The sequence below is a fragment of the Anser brachyrhynchus genome (genome assembly GCF_964034855.1).
Source record: "Anser brachyrhynchus genome assembly, chromosome: 21".
Classification (NCBI taxonomy): Eukaryota; Metazoa; Chordata; class Aves; order Anseriformes; family Anatidae; genus Anser; species Anser brachyrhynchus.
The window spans coordinates 6,650,684-6,671,593 of NC_137714.1; the positions used below are offsets into that span (position 1 = coordinate 6,650,684).

The 20,910-nt window shown below is 43.3% G+C and overlaps 1 protein-coding gene across 3 annotated transcripts in view; it reads right to left on the reverse strand.

The window, feature by feature from the left end:
* The window catches only part of DVL1 (dishevelled segment polarity protein 1), an 83,705-nt gene that overhangs the window by 9,470 nt on the left and 53,325 nt on the right, over positions 1-20,910 (reverse strand). For 2 of the 3 annotated variants that reach the window (XM_080563884.1, XM_080563886.1), the window contains exons 5-12: positions 15,256-15,394; positions 9,501-9,594; positions 8,394-8,463; positions 7,410-7,549; positions 7,015-7,091; positions 6,462-6,529; positions 4,752-4,901; positions 35-166 (exon numbers count right to left, since the gene is read on the reverse strand). In XM_080563884.1, coding sequence (XP_080420010.1) covers positions 35-166; positions 4,752-4,901; positions 6,462-6,529; positions 7,015-7,091; positions 7,410-7,549; positions 8,394-8,463; positions 9,501-9,594; positions 15,256-15,394 — 870 coding nt within the window. The remainder of the gene's footprint in view (positions 1-34; positions 167-4,751; positions 4,902-6,461; positions 6,530-7,014; positions 7,092-7,409; positions 7,550-8,393; positions 8,464-9,500; positions 9,595-15,255; positions 15,395-20,910) is intronic. The other variant, XM_080563885.1, reaches the window with a different exon arrangement.

A 20,910-nucleotide genomic window follows, 5' to 3' on the forward strand; every position in this document is an offset into this window, starting at 1 on the left:
TTTTTTATCCCCAGCATTCCCTTGATCTGCTTACCTATCACTGCATTGGAGATGGTAATTTTTAACCACATCCTGTCCCGGATTTCAAGGCCTGAGTCTGGTAGCTGCATAACCTTGACAATAGTAGCCATGTCACTCTTCACAGTTAAGGGAGATTCTTCTAATTCTAAAAGCAAAAAGGTTACATGCTTCTTTGAAATGAACGGCTTGAAAAGAACTTCTCAGCTCCCAATCTGGATGAAACATTTCAAGATACAGGTTGACCAACAGATGCAAAAACACAAAGGTTCCCAAATGCACCCCTATCGATGGCATAAATTACAGCTTTTATCAATGCTTCAGAGACTGTGAATTGTCAGGAATGATACCCTTCTGCAGGGAGAAAGATGATGACCATGTCTTCAGCATGGATATCAGCCTCCACTCGTCTTTTTAAGGTTTGGACATCAGCACAATTGGGGAGAACTGACATTAGAAAAGAAAGCTTCCATCATCAAGATAAGGCTAGAGGTTTCCTTAATAAATAAATAAAACTTTCCAGGATTCTGATGATGGCAGCCTTGTGATCTACTAAGTCACTTAACCCAGCAGAAGCATTACTTTGCCCCGCATTTTTTTTGGCACAACACTTAAAAATAAATAAATAAATAAAATGCTGCTCCCCATTGCCTCAGCAGCTGTCACAGCTCCATTCATATTTCACACGTTCTTACGGGCAGAGCTGACTTACCAGAGGCTTCGTAACTTCCTGGCTGACTTTTATAGTAAAACTAGACTTAGGAGTCTAGTTCCTTTAGAAACTCCTCTCTCCTATACATGGAGAGAAACTGGCATCTAATAATGAAAGCTCAGGGGACTGAATCTGGCTCTAGGAGTCTACCAGCCTTGTGCTAACCACGTAGAATTCAATCACCCTTTCTATACATAGTAAGATATCCTATTATCACTGGGTAGAGCACTCAGCCCTCCTTCCTGCTCCCATCTTCTCAGTCCTAGCAAATTCATTTGTGCTCTGTGTTTGCAGTTCAAACTCTCCAACAGGAATCCAGGACCCTTCTTCCCTCCCTTCTCCCAGCTCCCCGTATCACCCACCTTTCAAAAGCACAAGGGAACCAAGTTTGCTCTTTTCCAGCAAGTCAAAATATTGATAACAGGTACAAGCATGAAACAATGAAAACTGAAAATGCTTCCTTCGGTACATGCACTGCTAATATGCATGAAAATACCCCATGCCATCCATGCATGCAGTTTCAATACTTATCAAGTGAACAAACGCTAACATTTTGCTTTTGCTTTAAGTTAGTTTGGTTAGTGGCAAAAAGCAACGTGTTCATTTGGAAAAAAAAAATCAATATTCAATCAATATTCAAGTATGTGGGGAGCAATAAATCGTTTTTTTTCTTGGAGACCTGCGATCTGCAAACAAACAACACTAGCCAAATAATCATCAACGTTTTCTAGCCTGCTAGCTGCTGTCCAAATGTGAGAATTTCTGTGATGTATCTAAAAATGCATCCACTTTGGTCTGAACTTTGTCAGCCAACTGTGGGCCTGGCTACCTGACCGCCTGCACAGGTATGTGAAAACCTGAGGAACAGCACAGACGCCTTTCCAGGGGGACCAGATCTACGACAAAACTCTCTCTCAGGGCTTTGGTTATTGATTTGAAGTGGCGTCTTTGCCCATTGGCAGATCCTGTTAAGAAAAGAGGTGTATGCTCCAGGAAAATGAAGTCCTACCACGTGTAACACCACCCCTGGTTTGTATCCTTATTCGTACACATCTGCCCAAACCAAAAGGTCCCAGGAAATTCACAGTGCCTCGGGCTGAACGCTATTAAACAGAAATAGTTTAAAGGATTTTGGACTGAGACTTCAAAGTCCATGCGAGAGAAACAGAGCACTTTCCAGCAATGTCAGTGGGCTTCATTCAAAACAGCGGGACTTTCAAGGAACCCTGCAACACTTGAAGTTAATCTCCTGGAAAGGAACAGCACTTCTTTGCAGGAAGGGATCCTGCAGTAGCACAACTGGGCTGGAAAGTTCTATCTTTAGCAGAGCAAACGAGGACCAGGGTTTGCCTTGACTGACGTACCGAGTCCAACACTCACAAACCACGGTGAGACAACATTCTCCTGCATCAGCCAGAACACTGCTGGAGAACAAGATGCTTCTTAAAGCAATAATTACTGTGAAAAAACTCAGTCTGCCTTGGCTCGGATATCCCTGTTTTTGAAGGAACGTGCCTGAGAAAAGAGTTAACAGAGCAATTCCTAGTGTGTGGCGGTGATTTGTATGGCACAAAATCTTGGATACTTGAATGACTAGCACTGATGTGATTGATGGTGGCTGTGCAAATGCTTCAGATATCGGAATTTCACTTTTGATCCAGAGGCCAGAGAACAAAGGAATGCTAATCAGAAGAAAAGCGGAGTTATTCAATCCATTTAGAATTATTCAATCCTGGCCTTGCTATATAAACAGAGTAAAGCAGCAGGCATTCACAGCACTTAAAACGAGGAACCATGAAACAGCTTTGCCTAAGATGATTCCATTAATTCACTGCTTCCACTTCTACAGCCAGATTCTGTAGAACAGACACTAGATTCGCTTCAAATACCAGTGACTCTACCCTCAGAGGAACTGAAATAGAGAATTTTCAACTGGAACTTGAAAAGTGAGAAGGCCCCATCGTGTACAAGGCTCCCCGAGATGCAAATGCACAGCCTCTTTCTCTCTCTCCCTCTGCCCCCTCTTTCTCTCTTCCTCCCTTCTTCCCCAGCTTTGTTCTTCCTGGCAAGAAGGTTTCAGGGGACAGGTGCTCCCTGTGCTTAGGGCCCTGAGGTGTTGCCTGCCGTGCTCTGCGGGGTTCACAGGACTGAACCGAGGCAAGCAGTGTTAAACAGGTCACAATAAAGCTCAGGGGTACTCCCCGATTTCCTGCATTCGGGAAAGTCACTGACATAGAAATGAGAAGCTGTCTCCAGAAACATGGTTCTGCTCCCAAATAACCTTTATTTTAAAAGTATGATTGAGAGGGTGTCTACATTCCACACTTCCCAATCACATTACTATATACCAAGGCACACAGTACAGGAATATTTCAAGAGGAATGTAAATAGAGTAACAGACTCTTGTTTGACAGCAGTCAGTAGATACATTTGATTCCAGAAATCTTTAGTACCTGTAAGGCTGAAAACACATCTCAAGGTAAAGCAGTCATCATCTAAGTGGTTCACTTGCTTTCTACTGCAGATGTATTTTCCCTCCAGTGGTGCTGCCTACTACTACACCTACAGAAAGGATAACCCCCTTTTCAATTCATGGTGAGGCATAATCCCAGGAGCAATCCCCTTGTAAAATAACAGAGAGTAAGAGAAAAAGAGGCAGACACCTATGTACTCCGATAGGGCTTAAATGGGCCCTGCAAATGCAACTCTCATGCTTCAGCCATGCCTTTGTCCCGGAAAGATTCTGTCCCTAATCATCAGTACCACACTGGTCTTTAAAGTATTTGAAGGGTTGTTGTTTTTTTGTTTGGTTTGGTTTTTGTTCTTTTTAATGATACCCTCCCTTTCTCTCTGGAAAAAAATCTTACCAAATGTAAAATAATACTCAGTCCTTCTAGTTTAGACTCCAGATCTGGCAAACACTTCAGTATCCCTTTCTTGATAAACATACAAGTATTCAGATGGTTTTCAGTGAATGCATACTGAATGAGCTTTGTTCCACAAGTGAGATAATCTCCTCAGAAGTTTAAAGCCACTTCAAGATTTGCATGTATATATAAACAAATACAACAAATTTCCTTGCTAGAGATGAAAAATCTGATAGAAAGGCTGCATCTCTAGACAAACTCTTCCATATTAATATTACAGGAAACAAACCCATATTATTGAGGTATAAAGTGCCTCAGTGCTTTCCTGTCAAGTAACAAAGATTAAGAGCTGTTTTAAGTACGAACACGTAACACATACACTTAAATATGAACTAGGATTTCAGTGGACAGTTTTCTCAGGGATGCGTGATCCTCATCTATTTGCCCTGCCTTAGTGCCACGCATTTCAAACCAAATGCTACCTTTTATCCCACATTCACATCAGAAAGCAAGGGGAAAGTAAAAGAAAGGAAGAGTTTATATTCTTTAAACAAAAGTTTCCAAGATAAGGAATCATGACAACTTGTTGGTTACATGGATGTGACTATTTTGGAGACTGTCACAGACAGACAAACCAGGAGAGAAGGCTGAACTCTAACCTTAATTTCACATGGGACATTTGTTTTTTCTCAGTTCAATAAATCCTAAAAGTATAAAAAAAGTATAAAAGAAGGCTATGTAAATATCGGTGAAGATTTCCTAAACGATACGCTAACATTGCTATCCAGTGACGTTCACCTGAAGCAAATTATTTAAATTTCTAAAAAAGCAGCCAAATGCAAGGAGGAAGCCCTCACATTCATCTGAGGGGGTAAAGTTGGGGGCCTGACTTGTAACTTTAAAAGGGACCAGAAGCCACCTCTCCCTGCACGTAAACCCTGGCAAAACACCACTGCATTAACTTCTGACCTTTCGGAAAAGGCTTTATGCTCCCCTTAAGAATAACAAATGTAAAAAAAAAAAAAGCATTCAAGAGTTCTGTGACGGCTGTCGTTTTCATCGTGCTCGTGGCTGGGGTCGTTTTTGCACACAGCTCTGCACTGCTGGCCCCGAGCAGAAGACGCCTGCCCTGTGCTGGCCGCAGTGTGACTTACTTTCCGAATCGGGAATTGAGCTTGTTAGTGAGGAGCTGGTAGATGTGGTGATGCTCATGGAGGGGCTCATACCGTAACGGGGGTACGCTCCCGTCATGGCTGTGGTATGAGAGATCCACGCCGCAGGGTCAATTGGCCTCACTGGTTCAGCTGCAAAACAGGGAGAAAAAGGCGAATGGAATCAGATTTGCATTAAACAGTACAATCCTAGTAAGAGCAAATGTTTTTTGAAAGCCCAAGTCCTTGCCGTTCTGTTCTCACAACAGAGACAGCCCCAGCTGAAGGGAACAGAAAACACCTTGACAGCAGAATAAGTTTAATCTAGGAATTGCTGCACCAGCCTCACAGGACGTAACCATGCCATGCTCCTGCAACTGTCGTATTTTTCCATGCAGGAAATATTTTTACTTGTAGGAAAGAAGCTATCAGTCCAGTCATAATATTTCACTGTTATTCTGCACAGTGAGAGATTCTCATTTTGCTACGATGTGAAATACTACCGAGTGTTCTGCCCCAGCAGACAGGAAGGTCTCTGCCTACTTCTAAGAGCTTTGGACCCAAAACAACCACTCAAAGGGTGAATCTTCTACTGTAGGTGAAATAGAATGGTAACTTTATAGCTCTGTATGTGCAGAAATAAGGCATCAGGGAATTCCCCTCTCAGTGTTTTCAGGAGCCATAACGAAATTTTCCAGGACTGGAATAATCTTGCAAAACAAATAGAAAAGAGCATTCAAAGAGACTGGAATCAGAGAGGAATGAAAATTACACCCAGACCTTAAGAACATGCACAAAGCAAGACATTTTTAAAGCTGGGAACAAAACTGAATTTTCCCCTTATCCTGGATTACTTTTCTTCTGAATTACAGTAGCTGTTGTTCCATTGCCTTGTAAGATAATTCTTAAAACCAGAAATGATAAACAAGAGCTCTGCTTATGGCGGGTGCTTCTTCAACATATCCCACACGTTAACACAACCAATTTACCCTACGACAGCTATTTGCCTCGGGTCACAATGGGTATATCTTCAATAAACAAAAGGCAAACTGATACACAAGCTCTCCCTGTAGCAAATCTGAAATATGTGATTTGTGGGTTTTTCTTTTGTTGATGCTGGTTTTCCTGAAGACTTCACCAAGTGAGTTCCTGTAAGTCTGCAGGAGTCTATTGTATTCTTTCAATAGCTGATGCTATCCACAGCATCTTAGGACTGGCAACAAGCTGGCTTCAGTATCTTGAGCACAGCACTCACCAGCAGGAGGCAGCTGTGTTTGTCACAAGAGCACAGATCTTTTATAGCTACTGAACTATTTATTAAATCAGAATTTTCAAATTAGATAATTTTCAAGAGTGTCTATGCATATTAGACAACGTTGTTTGCCTCAGATTTTAAAAATACTCCGTTTAAATTCTTTCTTACAAGTGCATACATGACAAAATGAGGCTTTTTAACACCTAAGTATATTTTTCCTCCCAAACTTCTATCAATAAAAAGGTTAAGTTGAGAAGGATACAGGCTCTGCAGCCTCAGAAAGACTATCTTAAGCCCCTGCCTCCTAACACAAAAAGCAACCAAGCAACACGTTCAAACTTCAAATTAGAAACATGGAACTTGTAAGGAAAGGAAATCGGATGCCAAAATTGCTGAAAAATGTTCTAGACCTTGCTGGCTCCACAGGAACTCAGCAAGGAGCATAAATATGTACTCACCCCTGGGGATGGTGAAATAACTCCTGGGAGTAGGGTCCCAACATTTGGCTACCGTTAGGCTGATAGGTCTGGGAATAAAGAAAACGGGTAAGGGTGACTCTCAACTTTCCCAAAGAAGTTGTGACTGCCACAGTGAAATCTCTCAAACCAACTTAGTCCTATCAAACAGTTGTCAGGTACATTCTGAGAAGGCTTTTGAGATGCTTGTCCAAGTATTTTCAGCACAGACTAGTATCAGATCAGTTTCTGTTTTTCCATATATCATGAGCGCTACTGGTGAAATCTGTTAAATGATCAGCTCCTGAGATATTAAAACTCTCATCATACAAACAAATGGTGCTACTGAAACCAGACAACTCCCAGTTTGTGTTGGTTTTGGCTGGTACGTTGAAACCAGTCTCATCTACCCATCACTCACACTAAGAAGTTCAGAGTTGAAATCAGCAATCACATTGGCTGCTTATTCAGATCAAAATGTTGATTTGTGAGGTTTGCCCAACACCAATAACTGTATACGGAGTATAAGTAGCGAGAGATTTTGTAATATGCTCACCCTGGCTTGGAGACTATTTCCCGTAAAACCCGTACTGCATCGTCATTGCTCATGTTCTCAAAATTGACATCATTCACCTGAAATGTTGCAAAAAGCAGAGGTCAGGCTTAGCAACAGGAACCCGAAAGACATTCTAGTTATTTGTTTCCAAATTTATTTGCCTTCTAACTGTTTCCATTCCCCTGAGCAGGTGCAGAAATGTTGCTTCTCAGAGAACATCAACTATCCAACACAGTTCGCTAAGATTTATGCATTGAAGTGAGAACAGTCTTTGTGACACATTTCTCTGAGCATGGGTGAATTCTGGTTAACTGAATCCATGGATCTGGTGGGATGACAGAGCTGAAGCCACCAACGTACAAGAGAGCAGCACGTATTTCTGGACACAGACCAACCTGCAGAAGCATGTCTCCTGGTTCAATTCGTCCGTCTGCTGCCACAGCCCCTCCTTTCATAATAGAGCCAATGTATATGCCACCATCACCCCGGTCATTGCTTTGTCCTACAATGCTGATTCCCAGGAAGTTATACTTTTCTATACAGGCAAAAAGGGGAGGATGGGGGGGGAAGAAAAGCAAACAAGGTGACTGAAATGATATTGAAGAGCTAACACCAGGTTACTTCAGTCCTGAAAAATCAGTTCATTGCTTTCTCTCAACACATCAGCTGGGCTGCGTTTGATTTACAATACCTCAGTTTGCCCTACTGGGATAAGTCTGCCTGGCATGGTCAGGGAAAGGTTGCTAAACCCATCATTTTTTCTTGCACATTCAGGGAAAAGTTGCTAAACCCATCATTTTTTCTTACAAGACAAAAAGCGAAAAGTTACATTCAAAAAATTAGCAAGAGAAGCGACATTGAAAAGACGTGTCTACACTTAGAAATTAGGCAGCTGATCAGCATCAGGCAATGTTTTTCCACACCTCAGAAGAGGAAGGAGAAATTTGGTGCTACTGAAAGGTGCTGAACTGACAGTCCTGCACTTTTCTAACTGGCTAAACAACGAAACTTGTGAGCTGCAGAAATGCAAACCTTCAGTGTTAGGAGCAAGAACAGAAGGGCAATATCTGACCCCTTACCGTTCCTAGAAATAAAAGCAGAACTCCGTATCCTGGGTCTACATTTCCAGCTCCTTCCCTGGACTTCTTGGGAAGAAAACTGATCTGCTTGTGCAAATAGCTCCCAATTATCCAGTACTGGACTGGGAACCCAGGCACACCCAACAGAGTTAGCAACTTTCAGCTGCCCTTCCGTTTAGTTTGACTGGAGTTCTTTCAAATCAAGCAACTTTCTATGTGCTCCAAAGGCTACTACACCATGACAAAATATATCCGTATCACTTGAAATTCATCATAAAAAAACACTGCTCGTCCTCTTACCCATGTTGAGTGTGACAGTGATGATATTTAGGGACATGGTAGAATCAGTGATGCTGCTGAACGAGGATGACTGCAAAATATAACAGAAAATTCTCAAGGTTTTAAATAGCTCAAAATAAGGCAATAAAAATAACTACTGAGGGCTAATTCATCGGGAACTGATTAATAGGTTTCCGTCTGGAAGGCATCCAGAAACCTCTATGGACTCCTCAAAATTATTCTTCATTTAGAATCTGTAAGGAAAAAAAATCTGAACACAATCCACGCTTTCTGCAAAGGGTTCTTTACAAAACACACGAAGCAAGTTCCAATACTGAGGTTTCTCAGCTGAAATTCACACTGAGTCATTTCTGCATCCCAACTACATGACTGACAGGCAGACGTTCAAACATTAAGTGCCCAGTGTAGTGTGAATTATTACATCCACAGGCTCCTCCCTAAAGAGAGAGCAACACATGATCCTTCAGAAAGTGAGCAAATACCTCCTCCCCCCAAGAAAATAAACATGTGTTTATCTTGTCTTCTACAATACTTTTTCCTCACTACTACTCCAGTTCTAGTGATAAAATACATACATACTCATTCTCTAATCTGTAAAGACTGATATTTATAGGAGAATGAAGCAACTACTTTACGAACTGTCATTTAAATCACCCTTGTCCTGTTATCATGGGACTAGCACAGGAAAGGACAAGAAAAGATTTGAAATTTCCTATAAACTTGGGTTTCTCCTTTCAGCAGGGTGCCCGCCTCGGCACTTTGTGCATCAGATGTCTAGGACAGGACCGCAGACACCTTCGCATTAACCCCTCGCCCACACCAGCCAGAAGCATAAGGAAGTTGTCCTGCAGAGGATGGGCTTGAAAGAGACAACAAGCAACGTGACCACACCACAGTAAAAGGAGGAAGGGGGAGGAGAAAAAGAATTTGAACCTAGTGCTGCAGAGCTTCAAACCTTAGAGATTTAGTCCAGGGTAGACTGGAGCCAAAGCGATTCTTTCCAATGACTTCAGCTGGGCACAGATCTGTTCTGAATCCCTTCCTAATTCACACGCTACACTCAAAATCATGGTTCACCTTCTTGGAAAATGATGATGCCAGCCTTACCCTGTCAATCTGCCGCATCCTTTGTTTCCTCCTCCTGCGTTTATGCTTCCGTATGAGCCGCGACGAAGTGCTTTGCTCAGTGGAGCTACTCAACCTGAGGGAAATTCAGAGCAAATGTCAACTCTGTAAAGCTGAGCCATTTGCGATTCGCTGCCCCCTGCCAAAAACAGGCAGATTCCCACAAACACAGAAGAGAGAAATAATTCAGACACCAACAGCCAGCTTACGATGCATTGCTCTGCTTGCTGCCCAACTGCTGCTCAATCCCAGCACGTGCTGTATCTTAGCCTCTTCCTAGGAGCACAGAGAAGTTACCAGCTAAACTACACAAGGATTAGAGAGTGTAATTTCCCAGCTTTCTTCCTTCCGGCAGCAAGACTGAATACAACCTGCATTGCAACAGGCATCTATCGCCCTGATTTGACCAGCCAAAGGACAGAGGTGGCCATCTTCTGCTACTTCAGTGGTGGTCCTGACCTCATGCCCAAAGAAAAATGCACACCGTAAGAACAGGTGCACATTAAATAATGATTTTAATTTCAACAGACAGCCTGGAGAATCTCTTAATGCTGTTTCATGTGGGCCTTGTCACGGTGCTGTTTTCTTCTGCCGCTGATTACCCTGTTAACAGGGACACGGCACCGGGGCTTGAATTTGGTGAAATAAGTAGCCCTTGATAACAGCTACTTCCAACTAGTGACAGAGGAATAGGGAATGTTTCACTTTGCAGGTCCTCTTCTTTCCCCCCCTGCAAGGTTTTTCAGATGTGTAGAACCCAAATGTATCACATCCTACGCATATATCCTTAAGCTCTCTCTCCCCGTGAGTTAGGGAAGTTAATTATTCTCATTTTACAGGTAGTGGATCGAGACACAGAATGAGATAAATGGATTTGCCCAAATTAATTTCAGAAGCCTGGAACAAAGCCTGGCTTTCAGAGGTGCAACACCACAGATCCCTCCCTCCTCTGTTTATGATGTTAAGAATGGCAGAAGAGACAAAGCAACGCTCCACCATGAACCAAGATTTAAAAAATCCAACCCTATACAACGTAAGTAATTGAACTGGCACTGGCACAAAGGAAACAGTGCCAGTCTTCTTCCCACTCGCCACGTCCCTGCCTTCAAAGTCCTAGCTGCATGCAGGAACTCTACAATACCCCAAGCAAAACCCGATACCAGCAACCTCACAAAGGAGCTTGCTGTCTTGAGATGACAACCCCAGCACACTGGGAAACCCAGCTTGCATCAAGTACGTATGTTTTAGTCAAACATGCTCAGCTGAGTATTACAGACTGCTTGGAGGGCGTGAATATCTTGACGTTCTCTTTGAGTTCACAGAAGTATTTCAGGCATGCTAACCTCACACTCCTTTTTCCCCTCCCAGCAAGGCAAAATAATGTAAGGAGCCAAGAGGTGGGATTTTCAAAAGAGATCAAAGATTTGATAATTCTCCATCCATGGAAACAGCTCACGGCACCTGGTTTCTAAGACCTAGCCTTTCTGATGAGGAAAATAAAGAGGTCTCTCAGATGCTGGGCTCCCAAAATCGGACTTGTTCAATATTCACCACTGTTTTTGAAAGCACTGGCAAAGACTGACATAAAACCCCCTTATATTTTACTACCAATATTCTCCCTCTTCCTAGCTCCTCTCTGATTTCATTATCCTCCTCTTCTCTCCCAGATCATCTCGTTACCAGGAGGATTAAGCTACAATTTTCCAGCACACAACAATTATGGAGAATCTAAAGAAAGGCAACGCGTGCTGCCCTCATCCCAGTGAACCTGCTTGCTGTTTGAGAAGGGCAGCAAAAAACAAAGAGTCACGAGACCGGGGGAGCTTTCCTGCCTGAACACAAGCCAGGCACCAAGATGTCTTCAAAGGCTGTACGAGAGATGGGAGTGCCAGCCCTCCACCGATCCGAGCACGCATTCAGTGCTCCCACCTGCAAACAAACCCTCCGCTCGCAGACTCCGTTCCCCCTGCAGACAGGAGGGCGAAAGCCCTGCGCTTTCCCCTTACACAGCAAGACTTGTCACTCGTTTCAGGAACAGCTGGGCTAGCTCATAACAGAAAGGACAAAACCATAAAATTTTATCTGTCCTTCTGGCTACTATAAGCACACTTCGGAGTCACTCACAGCAGCCAGGCAGTTGGCTTTTGTTGCTTACACGCGTATTTTGCCTACTGCTGTATCATATTTTATGGGGTTTATCCCAGCGGTGTCACCTAAGGAGCGTGCAGCAGTGCCCGTCCCCAACTTTTTCAAAATGGCATCCTCTCCTGGTTACTGTGGATAAAGAGGATTCATTAAAATTCATACACATCTTTTCATTTATCCAGTTTCTCATTACTGTGTCCCTGAAAGGGGTAACGCCTCTGGCTAACACTGCCTATTGTAAAAGGCAATTCTAAGTTTGCAATTTCCACAGAGTAGAGAAGGAAAAGGGAGAGAAAACCTATACTGAAAGTCACACCTGCCCGCAGCAGGAGATCACGAAATTCACCCAGTGGCAAAGTTCTCCCTCTGCTTTCCAGAGGATGAGTTTTATCTGGATAGCACGTTGTGGAAATGAGGGATAGGAAGGGATAGGAACAGAAGAGTTTCAGCAAATGGTTCGCTGAATGATTTCTACAAACTGATGAGTGAAGGAGGAGGTATATTTGAGCTTTTGCGAAAAAGAAGGATGCAAAAAATCTGGAATCATAACCACCAATTTCCTGCTCTAGCTGGCCAAAACCCCAACTACACTTCTAGCACAAGGCTAATAAGTCCCACAGGAAAGATTTAAAACAGAAATAATGGTTATTGCTTATGGTTACTGAAAACAATTCCAAAGAAAGGAAAAAATGTAAAAAAAATAACTTGTTAAAAAGTTTATCCATACAGCTTTAAAAGAACTAACTTTAATCTCTTAAATGAGAAATAAATGCAATCAAATTTTTTCACAGTTAATTCCATTAGTTACATTGAACCGAGAACACTAATTGCAAGTTGCTGACAATAATCCTCCTGCCTCACACTTCACATTTGCTAGACATTTATTTGCTTAACAGAAGACAGAAATGAGACTGAAAAGTTTAAGCTCCGTACATCAATCTGTATTCAAAATACCACCTAGTGCCTGCAAATAAGACTAACATTCAATTATTGCATATTCTGACGACAAAGGAAATAAAATTATTGCAATCACGTTCCTTGGATGATTCCTTTCAAGAAGAAACATTTTGTTTCTTTTCCTACATCCCAAAAGAAAAGATTAATCAAAACACCCAGTTTCTGTTCCCACAATTAGAGAAGACAATTAAACTGCCACTATACTTAGAGGATTTCTGACAAGAGATTTGCCTGTATTATAAGTAGGATGTCTCATGCCATACAGGTAAAATGTGTCAAACAAATCTTGTTAAAAACAACTCAGCTTAAAAGTAGAAATTTAACATAGAGAAGCAAAAGAGCTGTATTGTCCTGTAATATCTGAGAATAAATTGAGTCAATGAAACAAAAAATTGTTCTTTCTCTCTAAGAAAATGAATGAGAGAACTGTTTAGGTTGGAGAGCACCTTCAGGATCATGAAGTCCAACCATCGCCCTGAGTCCCACCACCAAAACATGTCCCTTAGTGCACACAGGGCTCCTTGGACAAGAATTTAACCCACTCTGCTGCACTGCTCCAAGATAAAAATAAAACACAACAATGACAAACACACACTATTAGAAAAGCATCCTCAAGCTCGGTGCTTCTAAGGCAGTAACATCCTTCACAGCTGATTTCTCAGTGACCTCCCCTGTGTACAGCCTCCTTTACAACGCAGGTCCTGACCCTAAAGTTCATCGGCTGTTAGTAAACAAACTTACCCCCTTCAACCTTGTTTTCCCCAGGCCTCCGTGTCTCCAGCAGATCTGGAGCATGCTCGGTTTTCTATTTGGCTGGATTTGCCTCTAAAGAAAACTTCTCCCTGCCAGCACAATCTCTCATCTGCTCGGGAACATCATCGGTGCAACACAACAGCATACCTCGGAGCATTCCATTTAGCTGCTCTTCCTGACTAGCTGGCCTGGCAGCTATTCTGGGTGCCAAGAGCTTCTGCCCTAGCCTAGAAAGGAAAAGGCCTCCGCAGCAGCTTCGAAGAGTCTCTTTCTTCACGGGTCAGACGCAGGAAGCTTTTCGTTATCCATACGGACAGAAAGATTTAGCTGGGTCTAGGACGATACACTTCAGTGGCCACCCTGACTGTGCTAACCCTGCCCCACTGCGTATCTTGCTGCCACGGAAATGATTCATTTATTGATAAAAAAGCAAAAGCACCTGCAGGGTTGTTGTTGGGTTTGTGCTGTTTTGTGTTTTGCTTTTTTTCTTTTTTTCAAAATAGGGGGAGTTAAAAGCCCTAAAGGCTTTGGGAAGGCTCGGAGTGCGTTCCCATTAATTACTGCTCTTGCCAACCCTTTATGCATATAAATATCCACGTGAACTACAAAGCATCCAGATAACCAACTTTCTGCGTCTTCAAGTGTTGGCAACTTCACCGTAACTACAAAATAAGTTCTGAAACCTAATTCTGAAGCAAATCTTAAACATTCATTTAGTTACCTTTTCAACCCTTTGGAACACCCAGCCTTGGAGCAGAGGTTGAAGGAACTGCTGTTCCTCAACGGGTATTTAAGCCATGACTAACTGCAAGACCAAGTAGATCCACTGAGTTCAATAAGCCACTCAGCTGTTTGTAAACAAGGCAAACGGTTAAATATCTCCAGGACTAGTTGCTCTTTGCTATTTCCCTTCTACCTAAAATTTTAAGAATATCGTGTTGCAACTTTTTTGTTCACAGACATCTGTAGTTAAAACCACGAGATCTGTAACCAGTTCGTAAGTTCACAGAGATCTGTAAGGGGTTTTCATAGCCCGTCTGGCTGTATGGGATGCTTTAATACCTCTACGGGGAGTGTTGAGAGAATGCTGTCACTGAGGCCAAATGAACAACCTTAGTTTTGATTGATTTTGCACTTTTAAAAATTTATAGTTTGACTCTGAGAAATTTATCGGCCCATAAACGTTTTAAAGAACAAAAGTATTCTTTAAAAATTAACAAGGATGTCTTGAAATGTAGAGGATTTTTTTTTGAAAAAAAAAACCCAAGGAATAATTCACCACACTATTTGTCTGCATGAAAAGAAAAAAATAATTAAGAAGTCGTAAATATGTGGCATCACAGCCTGCCTTTGCAATAGCATTAGCTTTGATGAATTCCTCTACAGCTCACAGATCTCAGATTATGCAATTATATAGGAATTCCTTTACAATTCTGCTTTAGTTAAGTACATACTTATTCGGAATCCACGATGAAGGTATTTTGTTAAAATACTCACATCATTACTTCACAAATAGGTAGACAGTTGCATATTGCTTTGATTTTAAAATGTAATCGTTCTTGCTATTAAAAGGGAAGAAAAGTAACAGGAACAGAACATTTCTCTTAATTGGAACTGTGCCTGTTGTCAGCTTGGATAGGGATCCCAGTAAGTTAGCTTTTTTTCTTGGAGCAGTGACTATATTCAACATGTTACTGATGAATTACCAGTCCTCAAATCATACCTAGCAGGAAAATTAAATTAAAAAAAAAATGGAAAAAAATACGTAATTCTTTTCATCTTGCCAGTCAGCATGTTCAGAAAGGCCCAGATACACGGTCTAGTGGCTGGGAAACAGACACAAACAGTATTTAAGAGCTCAGTCACTATGGCAATGCCCTACCTGCTCGTGTTGTCATCATCATCGGAGTCAATGAAGCTGCTGGATTCCAGCTCACTACTCATCATGGTAGAAGAGCTGTCATAACCAGGAGGGTGCTCGCGATGTCTGTCCAGTTTGGGATGGCCATTGATCCGAGGGACTGTGAAAAGGAAATAAATGGAGTATTACCAGGCAAAGAAGAAGAGCAAGGAAGAAACGGAACGGCACTGCGAGTAGCACTGAAGTCATACTGTGAGTTGCAGCCAACTCTGCAGGAGGATCCTGATGCAGAAACCAAGCTCTTTGCAGCACCTGATTTCATTCAACTGCTGGAAAACCTAGCACCCTGGCCTGCCTGCCTACCTTCCTTGTTCCTAACTTTTTCCTTTGCCTATAGCTCAATTTGTGGGCATGCCATAAACAGATAAAGGCAGAAGTAACAGGCACGAACGAGTACACTAATAGTGCTAGAAAATGAATTAGATTGGCCTTGAGCACTTGATGTCAAAAGAAAGGTACACACAAAGATCCTGGAAAAGCAGCAGACAACACAACTTGAGCTTGGTACGAGTATGCCAAGCAGCACAGAAACCATTCCACGTGCATAAGGTACTTCAGAACAACTTCTTAGGCAGCATGCTTCTATCATCACAGATACTTTATTTATATTTGGCTTTGATCATTATCAGGCATGCAACCCAGAAAGAAAGTTGCCAGCATGTTTGTATTTTTTTTTTCCACAAAACTATTCTCTATTTATGCAGCAGCGGGGCATGGGGGGGCACCTCTGCTCATCAGCAGGGGGTTGTCTCAAGGGCCCACTGGAAATGGCCGGTGCTGTCTCCCCCATCACCGATGTCCAAACTAGGCCATCCTCAATGTGTCACATCTCACCCCTCGTGGGTCACCTTATCAGGAAATTTTTGTCCTTAACTGTCCGTGAGCAGATTGCTGCTTTATTGAATTTGCAATTCAGAGTCCATTGCCAAATACATCCAGTAGATGAAATTCTGTCTGTAAGTCAGATGATTTGCACAGGAGATTTGTTTTCCATGTTCCAAACCACTGGACACCTGCTGTCCGGTGTTTCACTATGAGTAAGAAGCTTCCAAACTCCAAATCTGAATTTATTTCCTGCTAGCATCCTAAAAAGACTATTCTCATGCTGCCTCTAAGCAAACTTTATTCAAAATTTATATTTATGCCACTGAGGAATAAAGTAATTCAGCCGTCACCCAGCTCTGACTGCCTAGCATCGGGCTCACATATAAGCTTTCTGACTCTATTGTTTTAATCAGCATTTCTTATAAGAGCTGGAATAGAGCTCTTGGTGCTCTGACTCGTGTTCCTATCAGTCGGACTGGGACTGCTGATCCCATGTCTCATATGGAGTCTCAAACACCTTCCTCATTCACTACCAGGCAAATAATTTATCCCAGACATAAACGTGATCTGTTCACACCACTATGAAGAAATTAATGGTCCACATTGACGTTCCACACTTGTTAGTTCTCAAGGGGGAATTTTCACGCAGAGGACAATTTTAAGACCAGGCAGAATTTTTAACCAGCTGAATGCTGCCTCAAACAGGCTGTGCAAACACCCGAAGTGTTTTCTTTAGCACATCACCTTCCAGCGAAATAGCAGTACCTCTGTAGGCCAGTGTTGCTCTGCTAGATAATCTACATCTGGCAGTGAAAACACTGAATTTTCAACTAAAGCAACAGAAAAAATTTAAGGCAAATGATGCTTAGTGCTTAAGGAGGATTTTCCAGCATCAAAAGAATAATTGTGAATACCAAGAGAGCCAGGGCGTGGAAATGGCATCCATGGCTATGTTCCCCTCAGCCTGCACATTTCCTGTGTCAGGGAAAGAACGCCAAAATTGTAGTCTGAAACAATGCCATGGCCTGTGTATCGGGTATGTCTGAATGCCTGGCTGTCCCCAAGGGACGCACTATTAACTCTGAGGACTCACACGGCTGGAATGCTGCAAAGTGTGCCTCAAAATTCGCTCAGCAGTGAATGCCAGCATCAGTCCTGAGAGCCTCAGGCAACAGAGATGCAAGGTCCCATTTCTGTGCAAAGGTTTCTGTGCAAAGGTTGTGCCCAAGAGGTCAAGGATGGAGGCAGGGCGGCAGCCTACGAATCCCAAGGAAGGCTCCACCGCAGTGGGTTCCATATGGCAGGATCCAAATTCAAGAGACTGGGAAGCATCCATCTGGGGATCTTACCAATGCTGCAATACATTAACATGGACATAAACTCCCTAAATGTAGTAATAACCACCCAAACTTTCAGATTTTGTTTAGATCCAGCGTGCATTAGGTCATTTTTATACTGAGTACCTCAGTTTCACCACACAAAATAAGGGCACTGACTGCTTAGGAACTCCAGCTGAGCTCAATGTGAATACCTACAGCGAGACACGCAGGGCTGTGCGTTTGGATAGCATCTGACTCGCTCCAGTGGCCTCATCAGCTGGTGACACCACTTGTGACATTCACATTCTTTGACTGGGTTTTCAGAACAAACACAGATACAATGCAGTACGTCACGAATTCATTAAGACAGGACACTTAAAAGGATGGTCCTTGCAAGGGATATTGCAATTTTGTCACGCACCTTTTTCACTGCCCTCTCCCTGGGCTCTTTCTGCCAGCCCGTCTCACCGGGTGCTCCTCACAAGCCCAGGGAACTCAGACAAATGTACGGTGATGGTATTAGTGCTTGCTTTTAGCTTCATTAATGGCAGTGAGGTTTAATACTACAACGGTCTCAACACTCCTGTGTGGTATTACTACACAGCGCCTCAGATGCTAAATTTAAAACATATTTACCAAACTATTCCAAGGTTTTGATCCAAGCTCTTCAGAGATTAAGAACTCTCTAACTTCACCCGGGATGTTTTCGCCACACGATCAGACTCTCCTAGGGTCACAGATCGCTTTCTTGCTCAGGCAAGAACGAAGCAGTGCTTTTTAACAGGACTCCATGAAGTTTAAATGCCTCATATGGAAAAGCAAGTTGAAAGCATACCTTCTCCTCCTGAGGAAAATCCCCATCTAACGTCGAAGCGATCTTCTTTCCCCTGTTTTTCCCTCAGACCGTGACCCGTCTACAGAGACGCACAGCAACGCTCTCATCCTCCCCTCACCGTCAGAGCATTTCCTCAGGCTTTCGGGCAGTCGCAGCCCCGTTTCTGCCCTGCAGCTCCTCACTCAGCCCTCACGGCCCCTGATGGCAGCCACCTCTCGCCCTCCCTGTGGGCGATCTCCCTCAGGGCGGCCGCTGGCGGCGGAGCAGGCCGTGGGGGTGCCGCTGCGGTGGTGCCTGGGGTCACCTCAGCGCCATGCAGGCGCTTATCAAGTGGCGGCCGGTTCAGAGGTCTGCTGGAAAACCACCCGCGGAGACAAAACGCCCCTGCGGGGGATGAATTCCTCTGGGGCTTGGGCAGGCTGCAGCTGCTCCTGGAGTAGCTTGCGACAAATTGCATCTAGCAGAAGCAATTGTGGAATGATAGAACATCCCCAGCTGGAAGGGAGCCACAAGGAGCATCGAGTCCAGCTCCTGGCTCCACGCAGGACCCCGCAAAAATCAAACCATGTGTCTGAGAGCGCTGACCAAACACTTCTTGAACTCTGTCAGGCTCAGGCCCTGGGGAGCCTGCTGAAGTACCCAGCCACCCTCTGGGTGCAGAACCTTTCCCTCACACCCAGCCTGACCCTCCCCTGTCCCAGCTCCATGCCGTTCCCTCGGGTCCTGTCACTGTCCCCAGAGAGCAGAGCTCAGCGCCTGCCCCTCCGCTCCCCTCGTGAGGGAGCTGCAGGCCGCCATGAGACCATTTCACACAGTCCTCATAAGCAGTGGTACAAAGACAGTGAAAGGCACAGACAGGCTGAGCTGGATGGATGATGGCAGTGACATAAGCACTTTGTCTGCCTGCCATGACTGGATCCGAAATGTGATTTTGCGGCTGGCAGCAGGGCTGCACCTGAAGCGCTGCAGTCAGACCCGAACACTGCATCGGCAGAAGCTCACTGGTACCTTTAAGTCCTTTCCAAACAGCAAAAGCAACAGCAAAAACACTGCTAACAGAATGAGATGTTGACGGACCTTCAATCCCTAATTTTTGGCTGAAGGAAGCAAGGTGTCAGTTCCCAAGTATCTGGATGTGCAAACTCTTTCCTGGATGCCACATTCAGGCAGCCAAACCTCGTCCCACTACAGAGATTCAAAGAAAAGGCCTGTAACTAAACGCAGCTTCCCTCCCTTTTCCCTCTTTAACACTTAAATTTCCTATAGTGATTTCTTTTATCAAATATAAATTTACTATATTAGTCTTATGTTATTATAATTATTAAATATATTCATAATATAAACATACACCTTTAAAAGCTTCTGATTAGCAATGTGTTGGCCTGCCTGGGTAAATTCAAACTTCAGTTTATGACTCGTCTCGTTATCATCTGCTACAAACCAGAAATAGAAGGGAATTGTTCTCTGAGCACCCTAAAAGGCTCACTCCCTTGCCTCCCTAAAAGCCAGTGCACAGCTGGATGCAGCTGGAACTGGAAGGGGCGAACAGCTGCGATGTAAAGAGAAGGGCTTTTAGGCTCATTCTGCGCATCTGAAGGGGCACTGATAGTTGAGAACAACATCCATACTTCTAGATATTCAAACTAAAACACCCCTGGCTTATACATTATATCAGATGATTTCACTGTACTGTTTACATTTTTCCATTTCCTTTTTCCAGCTGTATCTTCTCTGTTAAATGTTCAACAAAACAAAACAGAAGGGTTCATCTTCACCTATTTCCTGTTTGACCTAGAATTTCTTGTATAGAAAAGCTCCTATACAAAGCTCCAATAGATGAAAGTGGCTTTACCAGTATGCAAACACTTCAGTCTCAATGTTTTACACCTCCCAAACAGCACCAGATAGTCTTGAATTCACAGGAAAGGTTTTCCTGCATAACTCAGGTGCATATTTAAATCCATAAAGTTTCGGAAATTTGTCTAGCCAATAAAAAAATCCCTTTTCTAAGTTTTTTTCTAATTTAGCCAACGCTGTTCAGGGTGTGGGGGTCAGTTATTATACTTCAATAACTACTTTCATGAACCATGATTGTGTGTTTTACTCACAAAGTACTCCCAGGCATCCACGTCCTTAGTCTAAACAAGACTCATTCTCTGCTCTGGTTCAATGCCTGTCCCACTAATAACCAGGGACTTTCTGCCCTGTTGACCCCCTGCTCCTGTTTCTTCATTAGGGGATGACAGAGTCCATTGAGACTGTCTGACAAAAGCCTTTCAGTGTGTCACAGAGATTAGAATAAAGCATAGCCTAGGAGGTTAAAGTATGTCCTCCCTGACTTTTATCAACAGCAAAGTTGGTCCTGCCTGAGGGACAAAAGCACATCAAAGTACAAAATCAAACAAGCTTTGAAAGCGGGAAACAGTGGAGCAGCATCTGCTCAAGGAAGCTGTAAAGAGGGCTCCGTAACCCTGCACAGAACAAAGGTGAGAGTGTTTTCAGGAGGAAGTCATAGCCAAGCTCACAGTTATGATAAAAAACAACAGAGCTTCCGATCCTCGCCAATACAGAGAGTCTTTACCAATTATTAACGTGAAACATGTTAGCACTTTGGTAACGAAGACTTGCAACCCCATC